Here is a 22420-nt window from a genome sequence, read left to right on the forward strand (position 1 = left end):
AGAACTAACAGGTCGAACTTGATGGACGCAAGTCTTTATTCAGCTTTACTTACTAACTATGTAATAAAGCACCGCCATTATATGAGCTGTTCATGGGACAGAGGAGCACCTGCAGCAACCGTGTACTCTTACTAAGGTGTAAGAAGGAAAGATACAGGAATCATCAAGCCGAGCGCTATGGGAATGTACAACAACTACCTAAGTGTAAAATTCTCCAGGTGACCGGTGTATTATTGGCGTCCTAATGGTATATCATACTGACCGGTCATTAATAGGAATGTATGAGATTCTACCCGAGAAATTCTACTGTTATGCTGTAATTCATGTCTATGTTCTGCTGCTGTGATACTGTCATTTCCCTCGGGATCAATAAAGTGTATTGTATCGTATAGTGAGGGGCCCCCGACACTGGAGTGTGTCCACAACATTTTTTTCCTCTTTGTTTTGCTTTTTAATAGGGGCAAATATGATCCTGATCCAGTCTACCTGAGAGGACTCAATATAGCATTTTTCCTATTCCTTGAACACAGTGTAACCCTCCACGTTCATCACCCTGTCATGGCTGTCGTCCACCCAGGTTTCTGTAATGCCCCCACATCGTAATCTGCAGCTGACAGGACACGCTTAAAGTCTCACATTTTAATTGGAAGAATCCTAGTATTTGCCAATAGACATTCAATATTATTCATATTCCTTTTTCATAGAATCATAGAATGGTAGAGTTGGAGGGACCTCCTGGGTCATCTGGTCCAACCCCCTGCTCAAAGCAGGATTCACTAGATCATCTCAGACAGATGTCTGTCCAGCCTCTGTTTGAAGACGTCCATTGAAGGGGAACTCACCACCTCTCGTGGCAGCTTGTTTTCTCTATCCACGTTTATTCCTAGTTCTGCTCCTAATTTTCTTCACATTCCAAGCCCCCTTTACGTTCCCAATAACCCTACTGTATCCCAATCTAGATGCTCTATCTGACCTCGTCTTTGTACAACCATCCTCACTTCTTTAGAAGCTTCTCCAGTCGTCTCCATTCTGCCTTCCAGCACAATCGCACCCTCCCCATTTAAGGCTAGGTAAAATGAGGACATTGTACATTAGATTACTCCAATGTAGGCTTGATATTTGCGTTAAAATATCAACATTTTGGTTTCTGATACCCTGTTCACATCCCAATCCACAGCGTTCCCGGTGAGTAATCCTCCTACTGCTGTTCGGCTTTGTTCACACCATTTCTGAACCTTCCATCAAATGTATGTGGGGAATATCACCTCATACGCCGCTTCAGCAGGAGGCTCCAATTTAATCCACTTTGTCATCATTGCTGAAGAGCTCATCTGAAGCTTGATACGTGGACGGTGTACAGAAGCTTCCAGGTAAAGGTCACTTTCTGATGGAACATTTATTACTTATATTCAGCATTTTATACAATTATTTATAGGATAAAATTAATTAACACCAGGGTGAGTCCTTTAAACCTCACAAATCTTGATATGTTTTGGTGAAAATGATTTTCTGAAGATCAAATGTTGACATTTCCACATGTTAAAAAGAAGACAGTGCGTCCTTACTGTTTCACCTTGTTTCTTTGGTATCGCATTCAATGTGGGGGAATTTCTGAAGACTGGATTAAGAAAAAAGGTTTGTAGCGACAATTCAGCGGAACTGCTTGGAAAGTCAACAGGAGAATTTTTTTTCTTCCTTATAACTACAATACTTTTCCTTATTACATAGCAGTATTACTTTAACCCAGATGAACAGATTAGGGTTTTCGGGTATACCCAGGCTAATTCCACTTACAGTGGTGGCCAAAAGTATTGGCACCCCTGCAGTTCTGTCAGATAATACTCAGTTTCTTCCTGAAAATGATTGCAATCACAAATTCTTTGGTCTTATTATCTTCATTTAATTTGCTTGCAAGGAAAAAACACAAAAGAGAATGAAGCAAAAATCAAATCATTGTTCATTTCACACAAAACTCCAAAAAAGGGCCGGACAAAAGTATTGGCATCCTCAGCCTAATACTTGGTTGCACAACCTTTAGCCAAAATTACTGGGAACAACCGCTTCCGGTAACCATCAATGAGTTTCTTACAATGCTCTGCTGGAATTGTAGACCATTCTTCTTTGGCAAACTGCTCCAGGTCCCTGATATTTGAAGGGTGCCTTCTCCAAACTGCCATTTTGAGATCTCTCCACAGGTGTTCTATGGGATTCAGGTCTGGACTCATTGCTGGCCACCTTAGAAGTCTCCAGTGCTTTCTCTCAAACCATTTTATAGTGCTTTTGGAAGTGTGTTTTGGGTCATTGTCCTGCTGGAAGACCCATGACCTCTGAGGGAGACCCAGCTTTCTCACACTGGGCCCTACATTATGCTGCAAAATGTGTTGGTAGTCTTCAGACTTCATAATGCCATGCACACGGTCAAGCAGTCCAGTGCCAGAGGCAGCAAAGCAACCCCAAAACATCAGGGAACCTCCGCCATGTTTGACTGTAGGAACCGTGTTCTTTTCTTTGAATGCCTCTTTTTTTCTCCTGTATACTCTATGTTGATGCTTTTTCCCAAAAAGCTCTACTTTTGTCTCATCTGACCAGAGAACATTCTTCCAAAACGTTTTAGGCTTTCTCAGGTAAGTTTTGGCAAACTCCAGCCTGGCTTTTTTATGTCTCTGGGTAAGAAGTGGGGTCTTCCTGGGTATCCTACCATACAGTCCCTTTTCATTCAGACACCGAAGGATAGTACGGGTTGACACTGTTGTACCCTCGGACTGCAGGGCAGCTTGAACTTGTTTGGATGTTAGTCGAGGTTTTTTATCCACCAACCGCACAATCTTGCGTTGAAATCTCTCAATTTTTTTCCCCGTACACATCTAGGGAGGTTAGCCACAGTGCCATGGGCTTTACACTTCTTGATGACACTGCACACGGAAGACACAGGAACATTCAGGTCTTTGGAGATGGACTTGTAGCCTTGAGATTGCTCATGCTTCCTCACAATTTGGTTTCTCAAGTCCTCAGACAGTTCTTTGCTCTTCTTTCTTTTCTCCATGCTCAGTGTGGTACACACAAGGACACAGGACAGAGGTTGAGTCAACTTTAATCCATGTTAACTGGCTGCAAGTGTGATTTTGTTATTGCCAACACCTGTTAGGTGCCACAGGTAAGTTACAGGTGCTGTTAATTACACGAATTAGAGAAGCATCACATGATTTTTCAAACAGTGCCAATACTTTTGTTCACCCCCTTTTTTAGCTTTGATGTGGAATTATATCCAATTTGGCTTTAGGACAATTCTTTTTGTGTGTTTTCATTGAAGACAAATTAAATTAAGATAATAAGACCAAAGAATTTGTGATTGCAATCATTTTCAGGAAGAAACTGAGTATTATCTGACAGAATTGCAGGGGTGCCAATACTTTTGGCCACCACTGTAAATGACCAACGAGGATGTTTTTAATGTCTGTGAAAACCCGATATATAAAGAATATTTCAGAGCTCCCATAGCTGATCCCACATTCCAAACAAGAACATGGTTTCTACTCTGATGAGCTTGAAATCTTTCCCATTTTTCACATATAGAACATTAAAACAGCTTCTCCCTTCAGTAAATTCTCATGTGTAACAAGGTTTAGATTAAACTGAAAACAATGAGCATTTACTCCATTCTCAAGCTAAATATGGCTTCTCTCCTGTGTGACTTCTCTGATGATCCCTAAGTTTAGCTTTAGTTATAAAGCCTTTCCCACATTCTAGACATGAATACGGCTTCTCTCCTGTATGAATTCTCTGATGATCCCGAAGTTTAGCTTTAGTAATTAAACATTTCCCACATTCTAAACAGGAGTACGGCTTCTCCCCTGTGTGACTTCTCTCATGTGTAACAAGATGTGATTTTGTTATAAAACATTTCCCACATTCTAAACATGAGTACGGCTTCTCCCCTGTGTGACTTCTCCGGTGTATAACAAGATGTGATTTGTATGTAAAACATTTCCCACATTCTGAGCATGAATGTGGCTTCTCTCCTGTGTGGATTCTGTCATGCATAACAAGATGAGATTTATGTCTGAAACATTTCCCGCATTCTGAACATGAGTATGGCTTCTCGTCTATGTGAATTTTCTCATGCATAATAAGATGTGATTTATCTGTAAAAGATTTTCGGCACAGTGAACAAGAATACGGCTTTGCTCCTGTGTGAATTCGCTCATGTCTAGCAAGATGTGATTTGTGTGTAAAACACTTACCACATTCTGAACATGAAAATGGCTTCTCTCCGGTGTGACTTCTCTCATGTACAACAAGATTTGATTTACGTGTAAAACATTTCCGACATTCTGAACATGAATACAGTTTCTCTCCTGTGTGGCTTCTTTCATGCCTAACAAGATGTGATTTGTATGTAAAACATTCCCCACACACTGAACATGAATACGGCTTCTCTCCTGTATGAATTCTCTCATGTGTGATCAGATGTGATTTTTTTCTAAAACATTTTCCACATTCTAAACATGAATATGGCTTCTCTCCTGTGTGAATTCTCTGATGTATAACAAGACTTGATTTCACTGAGAAACATTTCCCACATTCACAGCATGTAAATGACATATCCCCTGTGTGAATCTTTTCATGTCTTTCAAGATTTGACTTTGAAATAAAACATTTCCCACATTCTGAACATGGATATGGCTTCTCTCCTGTGTGACTTCTCTCATGTTGATCAAGGCCTGATTTATGGCTAAAGCATTTCCCACATTCTGAACATGAATACGGCTTCTCTCCTGTATGAGTTCTCTCATGTTGATCAAGGCCTGATTTCTGGGTAAATCCTCTGCCACATTCTGAACAGGTGTACGGCTTCTCTCCTGTGTGAATTCTTCTGTGTACATAAAGACGTGAGCTGTTTGTAAATCGTTTTCCACATTCACCACATTGAAACCTTTTATCCCAGTTCTGATCTGCTATTGGGGTAACAATCAGTGACTGGTCAACAGTATATTCCTCGTGATCAGGGGGATTATAGGATTCATCTGTTCCATGAAGTCCTGAATATACATTAAGGGTAACCAGGTTTTCTCCTGAAGAGTGCTGCAGGAAATCTTCATCTTCTACTTTATAATTAAGGGATAACATGAAGTTTCTCTCCGAGCTCATGCTGGAATTTTCTGTTAAAATTTAAACAGATTTTTTTGTTCAAACCACAATATAGACACATTTAATGTTTTACTAAAGGGCTGTAATCTCACAAAATCTGTAGATTTTGGTGACATCTTTTGAGCCAAATCCAAAAGTGAATTCAGAAGAACAATTTTTTCTCCTAAAGGCACTCTCGACTTTGGCTAAAAAACTGCAGAAAAAACACATGTGTGATTGCAGCTTTTTAAAACTTTATATAACACAAGTCCATGACTCTATCACCACTTGTATTCACCCCTTCCCGACCAGCCTATTCTCCATTTTCAGTATTTTCATCCCTTTTTTTAAGAGCCTTAACTTTTTATTTTTCCATCCACATAGTACAGATATATCAAACTCTGGCCTAAAGAATGAGTATATTTTGCGCACGACGCACTTTCAACTATATCAGCATCCTAGATGGAGATACAGTCGAAAGCGATGATGGAGGAGGGAGCATCAGCTGATGCTACCTCTCCCATCATTCCTTCTCTGCGTCTGACGTCTATGTGGGGCCCATTATACTGTATGGAGGACTATGTGGGGCCATTATACTGTATGGAGGACTATGTGGGGCCATTATACTGTATGGAGTACTATGTGGGGTGCATTATACTGTATGGAGGACTATGTGGGGCCATTATACTGTATGGAGGACTATGTGGGGCCATTATACTGTATGTGGGGCCATTATACTGTATGGAGGACTATGTGGAGCCCATTATTCTGTATGGAGGACTATGTGGGGCCCATTATTCTGTATGGAGGACTATGTGGGCCCATTATTCTGTATGGAGGACTATGTGGGCCCATTATTCTGTATGGAGGACTATGTGGGGCCTATTATACTGTATGGAGGACTATGTGGGGCCATTATACTGTATGGAGGACGATGTGGGGCCATTATACTGTATGGAGGACGATGTGGGGCCATTATACTGTATGGAGGACTATGTGGGGCCCATTATTCTGTATGGAGGACTATGTGGGGCCCATTATTCTGTATGGAGGACTATGTGGGCCCATTATTCTGTATGGAGGACTATGTGGGCCCATTATTCTGTATGGAGGACTATGTGGGGCCTATTATACTGTATGGAGGACTATGAGGGGCCATTATACTGTATGGAGGACTATGTGGGGCCATTATACTGTATGGAGGACGATGTGGGGCCATTATACTGTATGGAGAACTATGTGAGGGCCATTATTCTGTATAGAGGACTATGTGGGGCCATTATACTGTATGGAGGACTATGTGGGGCCATTATACTGTATGGAGGACTATGTGGGGCCTATTATACTGTATGGAGTACTATGTGGGGTGCATTATACTGTATGGAGGACTATGTGGGGCCTATTATACTGTATGGAGGACTATGTGGGGCCATTATACTGTATGGAGGACTATGTGGGGCCATTATACTGTATGGAGAACTATGTGAGGCCATTATACTGTATGGCGGACTATGTGGGGCCATTATACTGTATGGAGGACTATGTGGGGCCATTATACTGTGTGGAGGACTATGTGAGGCCCATTATTCTGTATAGAGGACTATGTGGGGCCATTACACTGTATGGAGGACTATGTGGGGCCCATTACACTGTATGGAGGACTATGTGGGGCCCATTATTCTGTATGGAGGACTATGTGGGGCCCATTATTCTGTATGGAGGACTATGTGGGGCCCATTATACTGTATGGAGGTCTATGTGGGGCCATTATACTGTATGGAGGACTATGTGGGGCCATTATTCTGTATGGAGCACTATGTGGAGCCCATTATACTGTATGGAGGACTATGTGGAGCCCATTATTCTGTATGGAGGACTATGTGGGGCCATTATACTGTATGGAGGACTATGTGGGGCCATTATTCTGTATGGAGGACTATGTGGGGCCATTATTCTGTACGGAGGGCTATGTGGGGCCATTATACTGTATGGAGGGCTATGTGGGGCCATTATACTGTATGGAGGACTATGTGGGGCCATTATACTGTGTGGAGGACTATGTGAGGCCCATTATTCTGTATAGAGGACTATGTGGGGCCATTATACTGTATGGAGGACTATGTGGGGTGCATTATACTGTATGGAGGACTATGTGGGGTGCATTATACTGTATGGAGGACTATGTGGGGCCCATTATACAGTATGGAGGACTATGTGGGGCGCATTATACTGTATGGAGCACTATGTGGGGCCATTATACTGTATGGAGGACTATGTGGGGCCATTATACTGTATGGAGGACTATGTGGGGCCATTATACTGTATGGAGGACTATGTGGGGCCATTATACTATATGGAGGACTATGTGGGGCCATTATTCTGTATGGAGGACTATGTGGGGCCATTATTCTGTATGGAGGACTATGTGGGGCCATTATACTGTACGGAGGGCTATGTGGGGCCATTATACTGTATGGAGGACTATGTGGGGCCATTATACTGTGTGGAGGACTATGTGAGGCCCATTATTCTGTATAGAGGACTATGTGGGGCCATTATACTGTATGGAGGACTATGTGGGGCCATTATACTGTATGGAGCACTATGTGGGGCCATTATACTGTATGGAGCACTATGTGGGGCCATTATACTGTATGGAGCACTATGTGGGGCCATTATACTGTATGGAGGACTATGTGGGGCCCATTATTCTGTATGGAGGACTATGTGGGGCCATTATACTGTGTGGAGGACTATGTGAGGCCCATTACACTGTATGGAGGACTATGTGAGGCCCATTACACTGTATGGAGGACTATGTGGGGCCCATTATTCTGTATGGAGGACTATGTGGGGCCCATTATTCCGTATGGAGGACTATGTGGGGCCCATTATACTGTATGGAGGTCTATGTGGGGCCATTATATTGTATGGAGGACTATGTGAGGCCATTATACTGTATGGAGGACTATGTGAGGCCATTATACTGTATGGAGGACTATGTGGGGCCCATTATACTTAATGGAGGACTATGTGGGGCCATTATACTGTATGGAGGACTATGTGGTGCCCATTATTCTGTATGGAGGACTATGTGGGGCCCATTATTCCGTATGGAGGACTATGTGGGGCCATTATACTGTATGGAGGACTATGTGGTGCCCCGAGGAATGGTTGCAGGATTTGGGAATGTTTAGCTTGCAAAAAAGAAGACTGAGAGGAGACTTAATAGCTGTCTACAAATATGTCAAGTGCTGTCACATTGTAGAAGGATCATCTTTATTCTCATTTGCACAAGGAAAGACTAGAAGCAATGGGATGAAACTAAATGGGAGGAGACACAGATTAGATATTAGAAAAAACTTTTTGACAGTTAGGGTGATTAATGAGTGGAACAGGCTGCCACGAGAGGTGGTGAGTTCCCCTTCAATGGACGTCTTCAAACAGAGGCTGGACAGACATCTGTCTGAGATGATTTAGTGAATCCTGCTTTGAGCAGGGGGCTGGACCAGATGACCCAGGAGGTCCCCTCCAACTCTAACATTCTATGATTCTATGTGGGGCCCATTACACTGTATGGAGGACTATGTGGGGCCCATTATTCTGTATGGAGGACTATGTGGGGCCCATTATTCTGTATGGAGGACTATGTGGGCCCATTATTCTGTATGGAGGACTATGTGGGGCCCATTATTCCGTATGGAGGACTATGTGGGGCCATTATACTGTATGGAGGACTATGTGGTGCCCCGAGGAATGGTTGCAGGATTTGGGAATGTTTAGCTTGCAAAAAAGAAGACTGAGAGGAGACTTAATAGCTGTCTACAAATATGTCAAGTGCTGTCACATTGTAGAAGGATCATCTTTATTCTCATTTGCACAAGGAAAGACTAGAAGCAATGGGATGAAACTAAATGGGAGGAGACACAGATTAGATATTAGAAAAAACTTTTTGACAGTTAGGGTGATTAATGAGTGGAACAGGCTGCCACGAGAGGTGGTGAGTTCCCCTTCAATGGACGTCTTCAAACAGAGGCTGGACAGACATCTGTCTGAGATGATTTAGTGAATCCTGCTTTGAGCAGGGGGCTGGACCAGATGACCCAGGAGGTCCCCTCCAACTCTAACATTCTATGATTCTATGTGGGGCCCATTACACTGTATGGAGGACTATGTGGGGCCCATTATTCTGTATGGAGGACTATGTGGGGCCCATTATTCTGTATGGAGGACTATGTGGGCCCATTATTCTGTATGGAGGACTATGTGGGCCCATTATTCTGTATGGAGGACTATGTGGGGCCTATTATACTGTATGGAGGACTATGTGGGGCCATTATACTGTATGGAGGACGATGTGGGGCCATTATACTGTATGGAGGACGATGTGGGGCCATTATACTGTATGGAGGACTATGTGGGGCCCATTATTCTGTATGGAGGACTATGTGGGGCCCATTATTCTGTATGGAGGACTATGTGGGCCCATTATTCTGTATGGAGGACTATGTGGGCCCATTATTCTGTATGGAGGACTATGTGGGGCCTATTATACTGTATGGAGGACTATGTGGGGCCATTATACTGTATGGAGGACTATGTGGGGCCATTATACTGTATGGAGGACGATGTGGGGCCATTATACTGTATGGAGAACTATGTGAGGGCCATTATTCTGTATAGAGGACTATGTGGGGCCATTATACTGTATGGAGGACTATGTGGGGCCATTATACTGTATGGAGGACTATGTGGCGCCTATTATACTGTATGGAGTACTATGTGGGGTGCATTATACTGTATGGAGGACTATGTGGGGCCTATTATACTGTATGGAGGACTATGTGGGGCCATTATACTGTATGGAGGACTATGTGGGGCCATTATACTGTATGGAGGACGATGTGGGGCCATTATACTGTATGGAGAACTATGTGAGGCCATTATACTGTATGGCGGACTATGTGGGGCCATTATACTGTATGGAGGACTATGTGGGGCCATTATACTGTGTGGAGGACTATGTGAGGCCCATTATTCTGTATAGAGGACTATGTGGGGCCATTACACTGTATGGAGGACTATGTGGGGCCCATTACACTGTATGGAGGACTATGTGGGGCCCATTATTCTGTATGGAGGACTATGTGGGGCCCATTATTCTGTATGGAGGACTATGTGGGGCCCATTATACTGTATGGAGGTCTATGTGGGGCCATTATACTGTATGGAGGACTATGTGGGGCCATTATTCTGTATGGAGCACTATGTGGAGCCCATTATACTGTATGGAGGACTATGTGGAGCCCATTATTCTGTATGGAGGACTATGTGGGGCCATTATACTGTATGGAGGACTATGTGGGGCCATTATTCTGTATGGAGGACTATGTGGGGCCATTATTCTGTACGGAGGGCTATGTGGGGCCATTATACTGTATGGAGGGCTATGTGGGGCCATTATACTGTATGGAGGACTATGTGGGGCCATTATACTGTGTGGAGGACTATGTGAGGCCCATTATTCTGTATAGAGGACTATGTGGGGCCATTATACTGTATGGAGGACTATGTGGGGTGCATTATACTGTATGGAGGACTATGTGGGGTGCATTATACTGTATGGAGGACTATGTGGGGCCCATTATACAGTATGGAGGACTATGTGGGGTGCATTATACTGTATGGAGCACTATGTGGGGCATTTATACTGTATGGAGGACTATGTGGGGCCATTATACTGTATGGAGGACTATGTGGGGCCATTATACTGTATGGAGGACTATGTGGGGCCATTATACTATATGGAGGACTATGTGGGGCCATTATTCTGTATGGAGGACTATGTGGGGCCATTATTCTGTATGGAGGACTATGTGGGGCCATTATACTGTACGGAGGGCTATGTGGGGCCATTATACTGTATGGAGGACTATGTGGGGCCATTATACTGTGTGGAGGACTATGTGAGGCCCATTATTCTGTATAGAGGACTATGTGGGGCCATTATACTGTATGGAGGACTATGTGGGGCCATTATACTGTATGGAGCACTATGTGGGGCCATTATACTGTATGGAGCACTATGTGGGGCCATTATACTGTATGGAGCACTATGTGGGGCCATTATACTGTATGTGGGGCCATTATACTTTATGGAGGACTATGTGGGGCCCATTATACTGTAAGGAGGACTATGTGGGCCCATTATACTGTATGGAGCACTATGTGGGGCCATTATACTGTATGGAGGACTATGTGGGGCCATTATACTGTGTGGAGGACTATGTGAGGCCCATTATTCTGTATGGAGGACTATGTGTGGGGCCATTATACTGTATGGAGGACTATGTGGGGCCATTATACTGTGTGGAGGACTATGTGAGGCCCATTATTCTGTATAGAGGACTATGTGGGGCCATTATACTGTATGGAGGACTATGTGGGGCCATTATACTGTATGGAGGACTATGTGGGACCATTGTACTGTATGGAGGACTATGTGGGACCATTGTACTGTATGGAGGACTATGTGGGGCCCATTATACTGTATGGAGGACTATGTGGGGCAATTATACTGTATGGAGGACTATGTGGGGTGCATTATACTGTATGGAGGACTATGTGGGGCCCATTATACTGTATGGAGGACTATGTGGGGTGCATTATACTGTATGGAGGACTATGTGGGGCCCATTATACTGTATGGAGGACTATGTGGGACCATTATACTGTATGGAGGACTATGTGGAGTCCTTATACTGTATAGAGGACTATGTGGGGCCATGATTCTGAATGGTGGACTATGTGGGGACCATTATTATGTATAGAGGACTAGGTGGAGCCCATTATACCATATGGAGGACTATGTGAGGCCATTATACTGTATGGAGGACGATGTGGGGCCACTATACTGTTTGGAGCACTTTTTGTGGCCATTATACAGTGGGTATGGAAAGTATTCAGACCCCCTTTAAAATTTTCACTCTTTGCTTCATTGCAGCCATTTGGTAAGTTCTAAAAAGTTCATTTTTTTTCTCATTAAAAGTACACTCTGCACCCCATCTGGACTGAAAAAAAGCAAGAAATGTAGAATTTTTTGCAAATTTATTAAAAAAGAAAAACTGAAATATTACATGGTCATAAGTATTCAGACCCTTTGCTTAGACACTCATATTTAAGTCACATGCTGTCCATTTCCTTGTGATCCTCCTTGAGATGGTTCTCCTCCTTCATTGGAGTCCAGCTGTGTTTAATTAAACTGATAGGACTTGATTTGGAAAGGCACACACCTGTCTATATAAGACCTCACAGCTCACAGTGCATGTCAGACCAAATGAGAATCATGAGCTCAAAGGAACTGCCCAAGGAGCTCAGAGACAGAATTGTGGCAAGGCACAGATCTGGCCAAGGTCATAAAAGAATTTCTGCATTACTCAAGGTTCCTAAGAGCACAGTGGCCATAATCCTTAAATGGAAGAAATTTGGAACCACCAGAAGTCTTCCTAGACCTGGCCGTCCAGCCAAACTGAGCAATCGTGGGAGAAGAGCCTTGGTGAGACAGGTAAAGAAGAACCCCAAGATCACTGTAGCTGAGCTTCAGAGATGCAGTAGAGAGATGGGAGAAAGTTCCACAAAGTCAACTATCACTGCAGCCCTCCACCAGTCGCGTCTTTATGGCAGAGTGGCCCGACGGAAGCCTCTCCTCAGTGCAAGACATATGAAAGCCCGCATAGAGTTTCATCAAAATCACATGAAGGACTCCCAGACTATGAGAAATAAGATTCTCTGGTCTGATGAGACGAAGATAGAACTTTTTGGTGATAATTCTAAGCAGTATGTGTGGAGAAAACCAGGCACTGCTCATCACCTGCCCAATACAATCCCAACAGTGAAACATGGTGGTGACAGCATCATGCTATGGGGGGTGTTTTTCAGCTGCAGGGACAGGACGACTGGTTGCAACTGAAGGAAACGTGAATGCGGCCAAGTACAGAGATATCCTGGATGAAAATATCTTCCAGATATGGACCTCAGACTTGGCCGAAGGTTCACCTTCCAACAAGACAATGACCCTAAGCACACAGCTAAAATAACAAAGGAGTGGCTTCAGAACAACTCTGTGACCATTCTTGACTGGCCCAGCTACAGCCCTGACCTAAACCCAATTGAGCCTCTCTGGAGAGACCTGAAAATGGCTGTCGACCAACGTTCACCATCCAACCTGACGGAACTGGAGAGGATCTGCAAGGAAGAATGGCAGAGGATCCCCAAATCCAGGGGTGAAAAACTTGTTGCATCATTCCCAAGAAGACTCATGGCTGTACTAGCTCAAAAGGGGGCTTCTACTCAATACTGAGCAAAGGGTCTGAATATTTATGACCATGTGATATCAGTTTTTCTTTTTTAATAAATTTGCAAAAATTTCTACATTTGTTTTTTTTTCAGACAAGATGGGGCGCAGAGTGTACAATTATGAGAAAAAAATGAACTTTTTAAAATTTACCAAATGGCAGCAATGAAACAAAGAGGGAAAAATTTAAAGGGGTCTGAATACTTTCCGTACCCATTGTATGTATGGAGGGCGATGTGGGGATTACAGTTGGAGAATCATACTGTGATGGTTTCACCATTCATTCTTTGCCAGGGGATTGAGGGAGGTGGGGTACAATTGGATCATCATACCATGGGTGTGGAGGCATTCACTGTGGGGGTGTCTTACAGTGTTTGGGGGCACTTTTGTTGGCATCAAACTTTATTATCTGTATTATTCAAGGTTTTTTATCCTTTGCTATTACATATTCATCTTAGGTCATTGGGAAATATGTTTTTTCTGCTCTTAGATAACATATATTATATTATTCCAATATTTTATTCTAAAATCTATTCATTAAAATGTACTTTGTTAATGGAACAACCCCTTTAAAGTTTTTTTGCATATGAAAAAGTTCAACGTTATAGTTGATACTTCCTCAATTATAGACATTTTTGTTAATAAATATCAAGGTTGGCCCACGACTTTGTCCAAGCTTTTAATTTTGGCCTTCTGTGTATTTGAGTTTGACATCCCTGATATAGTAACCAAAGAAGGGCTTGATATTTTTGGGGGACGAGTTGTTAATTTGAATTTCACTATTGACTGTTTAAAAAAAAAAAAAATCACAAGAAAAAGGCCGTTGCCACATTCATCAACACCAGGTCACAATACTAATGCCCTACAGAATGCAGCAGACCCGAAGATAAAGGCCAGGGGGGCAGCACAGGTGCAAAATACTGATGAAGCAACCACTCACACCAAGCAGTCATGGATGGGGCAGACCCCAAGATAAAGGGGGGGGGGGCAGAACAGGTGCAAAGTACTGATGAAGCAACCACTCACACATAGACCATTCATGGAGGGGACAGACCCCAAGATAAAGGTGGAGGCAGCACAGGTGCAAAATGCTGATGAAGCATCCACTCACACCAAACAGTCATGGAGTGGGCAGACCCAAAGATAAAGGCCGAGGGGCAGCCCAGGTGCAAAATACTGATGAAGCAACCACTCACACACCGACCATTCATGGAGGGGACAGACCCCAAGATAAAGGTGGAGTGGAGGCAGCACAGGTGCAAAATACTGATGAAGCAACCACTCACGCCGACCAGTCATGAATGGGGCAGACCCCAAGATAAAGGCCGGGAGGGGGCAGAACAGGTGCAAAGTACTGATGAAGCAACCACTCTCACCAAACAGTCATGGAGTGGGAAGACCCCAAGATAAAGGCCGGGGGGGCAGCATAGGTGCAAAATACTGATGAAACAACCACTCTCACACCGACCATTCATGGAGGGAGAAGACCCCATGATAAAGGCCGAAGGGCAGCACAGGTGCAAAATACTGATGAAGCAACCACTCACACCAACCAGTCATGGAGGGGGCAAACGCCAAGATAAAGGTGGAGGCAGCACAGGTGCAAAATACTGATGAAGCAACCAATCACACCAACCAGTCATGGAGGGGGCAGACCCCATGATAAAGGCCGGGGGGCAGCACAGGTGCAAAATACTGATGAAGCATCCACTCACACCAACCAGTCATGGAGGGGGCAGACCCCAAGATAAAGGTGGAGGCAGCACAGGTGCAAAATACTGATGAAGCAACCAATCACACCGACCAGTCATGGAGAATGCAGACCCGATGATAAAGGCTGGGGGGCAGCACAGGTGCAAAAAAACTGATGAAACCACTCACACCAACCAGTCATGGAGGGGGTGACAGCCTTGTATTACAATCCCTGGCAAAAATTATGGAATCACCGGGCTCGGAGGATGTTCATTCAGTTGTTTAATGTTGTTGAAAAAAAGCAGATCACAGAAATGGCACAAAACTAAAGTCATTTCAAATGGCAACTTTAGGGCTTTAAGAAACACTAAAAGAAATCAAGATTAAAAATGTGGTACTCAGTAAGGGTAATTTTTTTCAGACCAAGCAGAGGGAAAAAATTATGGAATCACTCAATTCTGATCAAAAAATTATGGAATCATGAAAAACAAACACACAAAAGAACACTCCAATACATCACTAGTATTTTGTTGTACCACCTCTATCTTTAATAACAGCTTGCAGTCTCTGAGGCATGGACTTAATGAGTAACAAACAGTACTCTTCATCAATCTGGCTCCAACTTTCTCTGATTGCTGTTGCCAGATCAGCTTTGCAGGTTGGAGCCTTGTCATGGACCATTTTCTTCAACTTCCACCAAAGATTTTCAATTGGATTGAGATCCGGACTATTTGCAGCCCATGACATTGACCTTATGTGTCTTCTTTCAAGGAATATTTTCACAGTTTTTGCTCTATGGCAGGATGCATTACCATCTTGAAAAATGATGTCCTCATCCCCAAACATCCTTTCAATTGATGGGATAAGAAAACTGTCCAAAATATCAATGTAAACTTGGGCATTTATTGAAGATGTAATGACAGCCATCTCCCCAGTGCCTTTACCTCACATGCAGCCCCATATCATCAATGACTGGAAATTTGCATGTTCTCTTCATGCCGTCATCTTTATAAATCTCATTGGAACGGCACCAAACAAAAGTTCCAGCATCATCACCTTGCCCAATGCAGATTCGCGATTCATCACTGAACATGACTTTCATCCAGTCATCCACAGTCCACGATTGCTTTTCCTTAGCCCATTGTAACCTTGGTTTTTTTTGTGTTTAGGTGTTAATGATGGCTTATGTTTAGCTTTTGTGTATGTAAATCCCATTTCCTTTAGGCAGTTTCTTACAGTTCGGTCACAGACATTGACTCCAGTTTCCTCCCATTCGTTCCTCATTTGTTTTGTTGTGCATTTCCTGTTTCGGAGACATATTGCTTTAAGTTTCTGGTCTTGACGCTTTGATGTCTTCTTTGATCTACCAGTATGTTTGCTTTTAACAACCTTCCCATGTTGTTTGTATTTGGTCCAGATTTTAGACACAGCTGACTGTGAACAACCAACATCTTTTGCAACATTGCGTGATGATTTACCTTCTTTTAAGAGTTTGATAATCCTCTCCTTTGTTTCAATTGACATCTCTTGTGTTGGAGCCATGATTCATGTCAGTTCACTTGGTGCAACAGCTCTCCAAGGTGTGATCCCTCCTTTTTAAATGCAGACTAATGAGCAGATCTAATTTGATGCAGGTGTTAGTTTTGGAAATGAAAATTTACAGGGTGATTCCATATTTTTTTCCTCTGAATTGAGTGATTCCATAATTTTTTCCCTCTGTCTGAAAAAAATTACCCTTACTGAGTACCACATTTTTAATCTTGATTTCTTTTAGTGTTTCTTAAAGCCCTAAAGTTGCCATTTAAAATTACTTTAGTTTTGTGCCATGTCTGTGAACTGCTTTTTTTCAACAACATTAAACAACTGAATGAACATCCTCTGAGCCCGGGGATTCCATAATTTTTGCCAGGGGTTGTATAAATGCAAACAGATAAGGCTTGTATAGGGCACAAGTCACACAGATGAAGTGCACAGTTTCTGGTTTACAGCCTGTTGGTCACATTCATATTAATATATGAGGTGGGATGCCCAGCTATGTAAGTGAACCCTACAGGGATAGGCACCACAAATTCTCTCAGACAACACTAAGGAGCTCTTAATTTTAATGTAGGGAATTGCAAGACCATGAGGTCCCTTGAAGTGGATGGAAAATCTTTCATATTTTGGCCAAAATATCAATCAATACTTCATGCATTTTTTTTACATATTTCTCATCTTTTTTTGTTGCACATTTTTTCATCTTTTGTAGGGTGCAGCCAGATCCTGTAGTGTTTAAGAGACAAGGAAATAATACAAGAGGGAGCAGAAAAGGAAACAATAGAAAAGGGAGGAACTATTACAATGGGAAGAGATTAGGAAATAATACAAGAGGGAGGAGACGTCAAAATAATACAAGAGTGAGGAGAGGAGGAAATAATACAAGAGGGATCAGATAAGGAAATAATACAAAATGGAGGAAATAATACGATGGGAGATGAGGAAAAAATGCAAGAAGGAGGAAATGAGGACATAAAATAAAAGGGAGGCGATGAGGAAATAATACAAGATGGAATAGACGACAAAATAATACAAGAGGGAGGAGAGTAGGAAATAATACAAGAGGGAGGAGATGAGGAAATAATGCAAAAGGGTAGTGATGAGGAAATAATGCAAAAGGGTAGTGATGAGGAAATAATACAAGAGGATGTGAGGAAATAATACAAGAGGGAGGAGATGAGGAAATAATACAAAAGGGAGGAGATGAGGAAATAATACAAAAGGGAGGAGATAATACGATTGGAGGGGATTAGGAAATAATACAAGAGGAAGGAGACGAGGAGAGAATATCTCCTCCCTCTTGTATTATTTCCTACTCTCCTCCCTCTTGTATTATTTCCTACTCTCCTCCCTCTTGTATTATTTCCTACTCTCCTCCCTCTTGTATTATTTTGTCGTCTCTTCGGTCTTGTATTATTTACTCATAAAAGGGAAGAGATGAGTAAATAATACAAGAGGGAGGAGATATTCTCTCCTCGTCTCCTCCCTCTTGTATTATTTCCTAATCCCCTCCAATCGTATTAATACAAGAGGGAGGAGACGAGGAGAGAATATCTCCTCCCTCTTGTATTATTTCCTACTCTCCTCCCTCTTGTATTATTTTCTACTCTCCTCCCTCTTGTATTATTTACTCATCTCTTCCCTTTTATGAGTAAATAATACAAGACGGAAGAGACGACAAAATAATACAAGAGGGAGGAGAGTAGGAAATAATACAAGAGGGAGGAGAGTAGGAAATAATACAAGAGGGAGGAGATGAGGAAATAAAGCAAAAGGGTGGTGATGAGGAAATAATACAAGAGGAGGTGAGGAAATAATACAAGAGGGAGGACATGAGGAAATAATACAAGAGGAGGTGAGGAAATAATACAAGAGGGAGGAGATGAGGAAATAATACAAAAGGGAGGAAATAATACGATTGGAGGAGATTAGGAAATAATACAAAAGGGAGGAGACGAGGAGATAATATAAAAGTGAGGAGATGAGTAAATAATACAAGATGGTAGTGATGAGGAAATAATACAAGAGGAGGTGAGGAAATATTACAAGAGGGAGGAGAGTAGGAAATAATACAAGAGGGAGGAGATGAGGAAATACAAAAGGGAGGAAATAATACGATTGGAGGAGATTAGGAAATAGTACAAAAGGGAGAAGACGAGGAGATGATATAAAAGGGAGGAGATGAGTAAATAATACAAGAGGGTAGTGATGAGGAAATAATACAAGACGAGGTGAGGAAATAATACAAGAGGGAGCAGACAAGAAAATAATACAAGAGGGAGCAGACAATGAAATAATATAAAAGGGAAGAAATAATACAAGGGGAAGAGACGTCGAAATAATACAAGAGGGAGGAGACGAGGAAATAATATAAAAGGGAGGAGATGAGTAAATAACACAAGAGGGTAGTGATGAGGAAATGATACAAGAGGAGGTGAGTAAATAATACAAGAGGGAGCAGACAAGAAAATAATACAAGAGGGAGGAGATGAGGAAATAATACAAGAAGGAGCAGACAAGGAAATAATACAAAAGGGAGGAAATAATACAAGGGGAGGAGATGAGGAAATAATACAAGAGGGTGGCGATGAGGAAATAATACAACAGATTAGTGACAACTCATGCATATTCATCTATGTATCCCATAGATGGCTTGCAATAAGGTCTCCTTGTCATTCCTCTCTTTTCACTTCAATCAGACATACTATTTAGGCGTGTTTTCCGTTGATTAGGGATTAGTGACACTACTCTGTTATTATAACATCATTGAAAAGCCTATATATGTATCACATGCCAGTTTACACCCCAGAATACTCTATAAACTTTTTTGCATTTTTGTGAGTGACTTCACAGTGTTCTATCTTGTGTATATGTATTAATTCTTGGATAAACTGATAACAATCATGTACGATTTTCTTTTTGTGTTTAGCAAAGGCCCTGAGAAAGACCATATGAGGTCGAAACATTGGCCTGCTTATTTCCCACAGGATTTTTTTCCAATAAAATAATTTTTGCATCTATATTGGAGTGCCGAAGTTTCTCTTGTTATCTTTGGAAATATATTACTTCAGAGAACCCTGACATACGATACAGTGAGCGACCCCTCATTTCTTCTACTAACTCATGCATATTAACATTAGCTAACCTTTAGTTGCTTATAAGTTACCTTGGGTCCTTTGTGACTATTATTCACCTTGCTCTTTAAGTAATCTTTGTTGGTCGACCACTCCTACGGAGGGTATTGTTGGACTTAAATTTCCTCCATTTGTACACAATCTGTTTGACTAAGGACTGGAAGAGTCCAAACTCTCTGAATATGGTTCTGTAACCTTTCTTTAACCTGATGAACCGAACATGGAAGTCCTCAGAAATCTACTTTTCTTGTGCCATGATACACTTCCACAAACATGTGAAGAAGATCAGACATTGATAGAACCCTATTCCTTCAAGAGGTTGTCCGCTACTTTATAATTGACGACCTATCCTTAGAATAGATCATCAATGTCTGACTGATCAGGTCAGACACTCGGCACCGCAGCCGATCAGCTGTTCTCGGTGTCGACAGCCTGAAGTGCTCAATTGTGGAGCTGCTCAGTCTTCTCATAGTGGCCACGGCTGGGTACTGCACATTCGCCTCCTATCATAAGAAGGAGCAGCCCTACAATTGAGCACTTCCGTCCGGCGCCTGCCGCCAACAGATGATCGGCGGGGGTGTTGGATAACTCAATGATAAAGTAGTGGACAAGCTATTTAAATAAATCAGGTTTCCCACTCACACCTGATTGTCATCCCATTTATTGAAAACACCAGAATCTAATTTCACTGTCCAATTATCTGCTAATCCCAAAGGTTCACATACCTTTGTTTTAGTCTAATGTTGACTCATTTGTTTGATTTGGATCGTTATGTACTTTTTGGACTTGTATGTAATCTGATGTAGTTTTACATCAAATGTATGCAGAAATATGGAAAATTCTGAAAGTTTCATAAACTTTCAAGCACCACTGTTCACCACCACAAACTGTTAAAAGTGTTCTCCAAGGTACAATGTAGATTCACACTCACATGTAAAATGTGAATTGTTACCGTTACCCCGCTCTGACATGAATCCTCATACATACACGTTTGATATCATGGATTACATTGATTAATACAGACCTGCGGTATCTTCTTCTGAAATCTCCTCCTTCACGTCACTCATACACGGCTGATCTCCATTCGTTAACGCTTCTTCATCCTCCACTTTAATATCAATCAGATCTCCACCCTGTTGTCACATATATAACAGCTCAGTACATTACAGCAGACACATCACCAGAAGAAGCCCCCAAATCTATGAGCGCGGCCCCATATAGATGTGGTGGAGGCGCAGCTTCATCTACCTGGTCATTCTCCGGCCAGTCCTGGGAATACAAAGGAGTCAGACATCTCTCCGGGGGATTTCTTACACTTTGCCCATCTGTAGAAAGCAGCAACACAAGAGGTTTACATGTGATGATGGGAGTAGTATATAGGTGACCATCAGAATGTTTCTACTAGAACCTCTCCCCTCCTTACACTGCTGATCAGCCATTAGATCCATCTCCTCTTCTGCTTCTAGAACGGAAACCTTAATGTCAATCAGACGTTCACCCTAAAAACAGACAAGAATTATTACCGCAGTTCAGGAGCGTTTCATGGCAGGACTGCAAATCCCGTGGTGTGTGTCAGACTGGTCACCCAGGCCCCAAAATCTCACAAACTGAAACACCCAACAAATTTATTCTTCAAATAGAAAGATTTGTATCCAAAAAACAAAGTCCAGCAAGGATATATACAATAATAATAATCTTTATTTACAGTTGAAACCAGAAGTTTCCATCCACTATACAGTACAGACCAAAAGTTTGGACACACCTTCTCATTTAAAGATTTTTCTGTATTTTCATGACTATGAAAATTGTATATTCACACTGAAGGCATCAAAACTATGAATTACCACATGTGGAATTATATACTTAACAAAAAAGTGTGAAACAACTGAAAATATGTCTTATATTCTAGGTTCTTCACAGTAGCCACCTTTTGCTTTGATGACTGCTTTGCACACTCTTGGCATTCTCTTGATGAGCTTCAAGAGGTAGTCACCGGAAATGGTCTTCACTTCACAGGTGTGCCCTGTCAGGTTTAATAAGTGGGATTTCTTGCCTTATAAATGGGGTTGGGACCATCAGTTGTGTTGTGCAGAAGCTGATAGTCCTACTGAATAGACTGTTAGAATTTGTATTATGGCAAGAAAAAAGCAGCTAAGTAAAGAAAAACGAGTGGCCATTATTACTTTAAGAAATGAAGGTCAGTCAGTCCGAAAAATTGGACAAACTTTGAAAGTGTCCCCAAGTGCAGTTGCTAAAACCATCAAGCGCTACAAAGAAACTGGCTCACATGAGGACCGCCCCAGGAAAGGAAGACCAAGAGTCACCTCTGCTTCTGAGGATAAGTTTATCTGAGTCACCAGCCTCAGAAATCGCAGGTTAACAGCAGCTCAGATTAGAGACCAGGTCAATGCCACACAGAGTTCTAGCAGCAGACACATCTCTACAACAACTGTTAAGAGGAGACTTTGTGCAGAAGGCCTTCAATAGCTGCTAGGAAACCACTGCTAAGGAAAGGCAACAAGCAGAAGAGACTTGTTTTGGCTAAAGAACACAAGGAATGGACATTAGACCAGTGGAA

At 42.3% G+C, this 22420-nt stretch overlaps 1 protein-coding gene across 7 annotated transcripts in view; it reads right to left on the reverse strand.

Annotated features, from left to right (window-relative positions):
* Positions 1 to 279: 279 nt before the first annotated feature.
* LOC141266140 (uncharacterized) overlaps positions 280 to 22420 on the reverse strand; it is a 236973-nt gene continuing 214832 nt past the window's right edge. For 2 of the 7 annotated variants that reach the window (XM_073680107.1, XM_073680106.1), the window contains exons 4-7: positions 21266 to 21341; positions 21091 to 21167; positions 20867 to 20975; positions 280 to 5159 (exon numbers count right to left, since the gene is read on the reverse strand). In XM_073680107.1, the coding sequence (XP_073536208.1) occupies positions 3661 to 5159; positions 20867 to 20975; positions 21091 to 21167; positions 21266 to 21341 (1761 nt within the window). In that variant the 3' untranslated portion in view covers positions 280 to 3660. The remainder of the gene's footprint in view (positions 5160 to 20866; positions 20976 to 21090; positions 21168 to 21265; positions 21342 to 22420) is intronic. The other 5 variants (XM_073680105.1, XM_073680110.1, XM_073680108.1 and 2 more) reach the window with 5 other exon arrangements.

Source organism: Phyllobates terribilis, unplaced genomic scaffold (assembly GCF_046119375.1).
Source record: "Phyllobates terribilis strain yellow unplaced genomic scaffold, ASM4611937v1 Scaffold_4__5_contigs__length_816908805, whole genome shotgun sequence".
In the NCBI taxonomy this organism is placed as follows: domain Eukaryota; kingdom Metazoa; phylum Chordata; class Amphibia; order Anura; family Dendrobatidae; genus Phyllobates; species Phyllobates terribilis.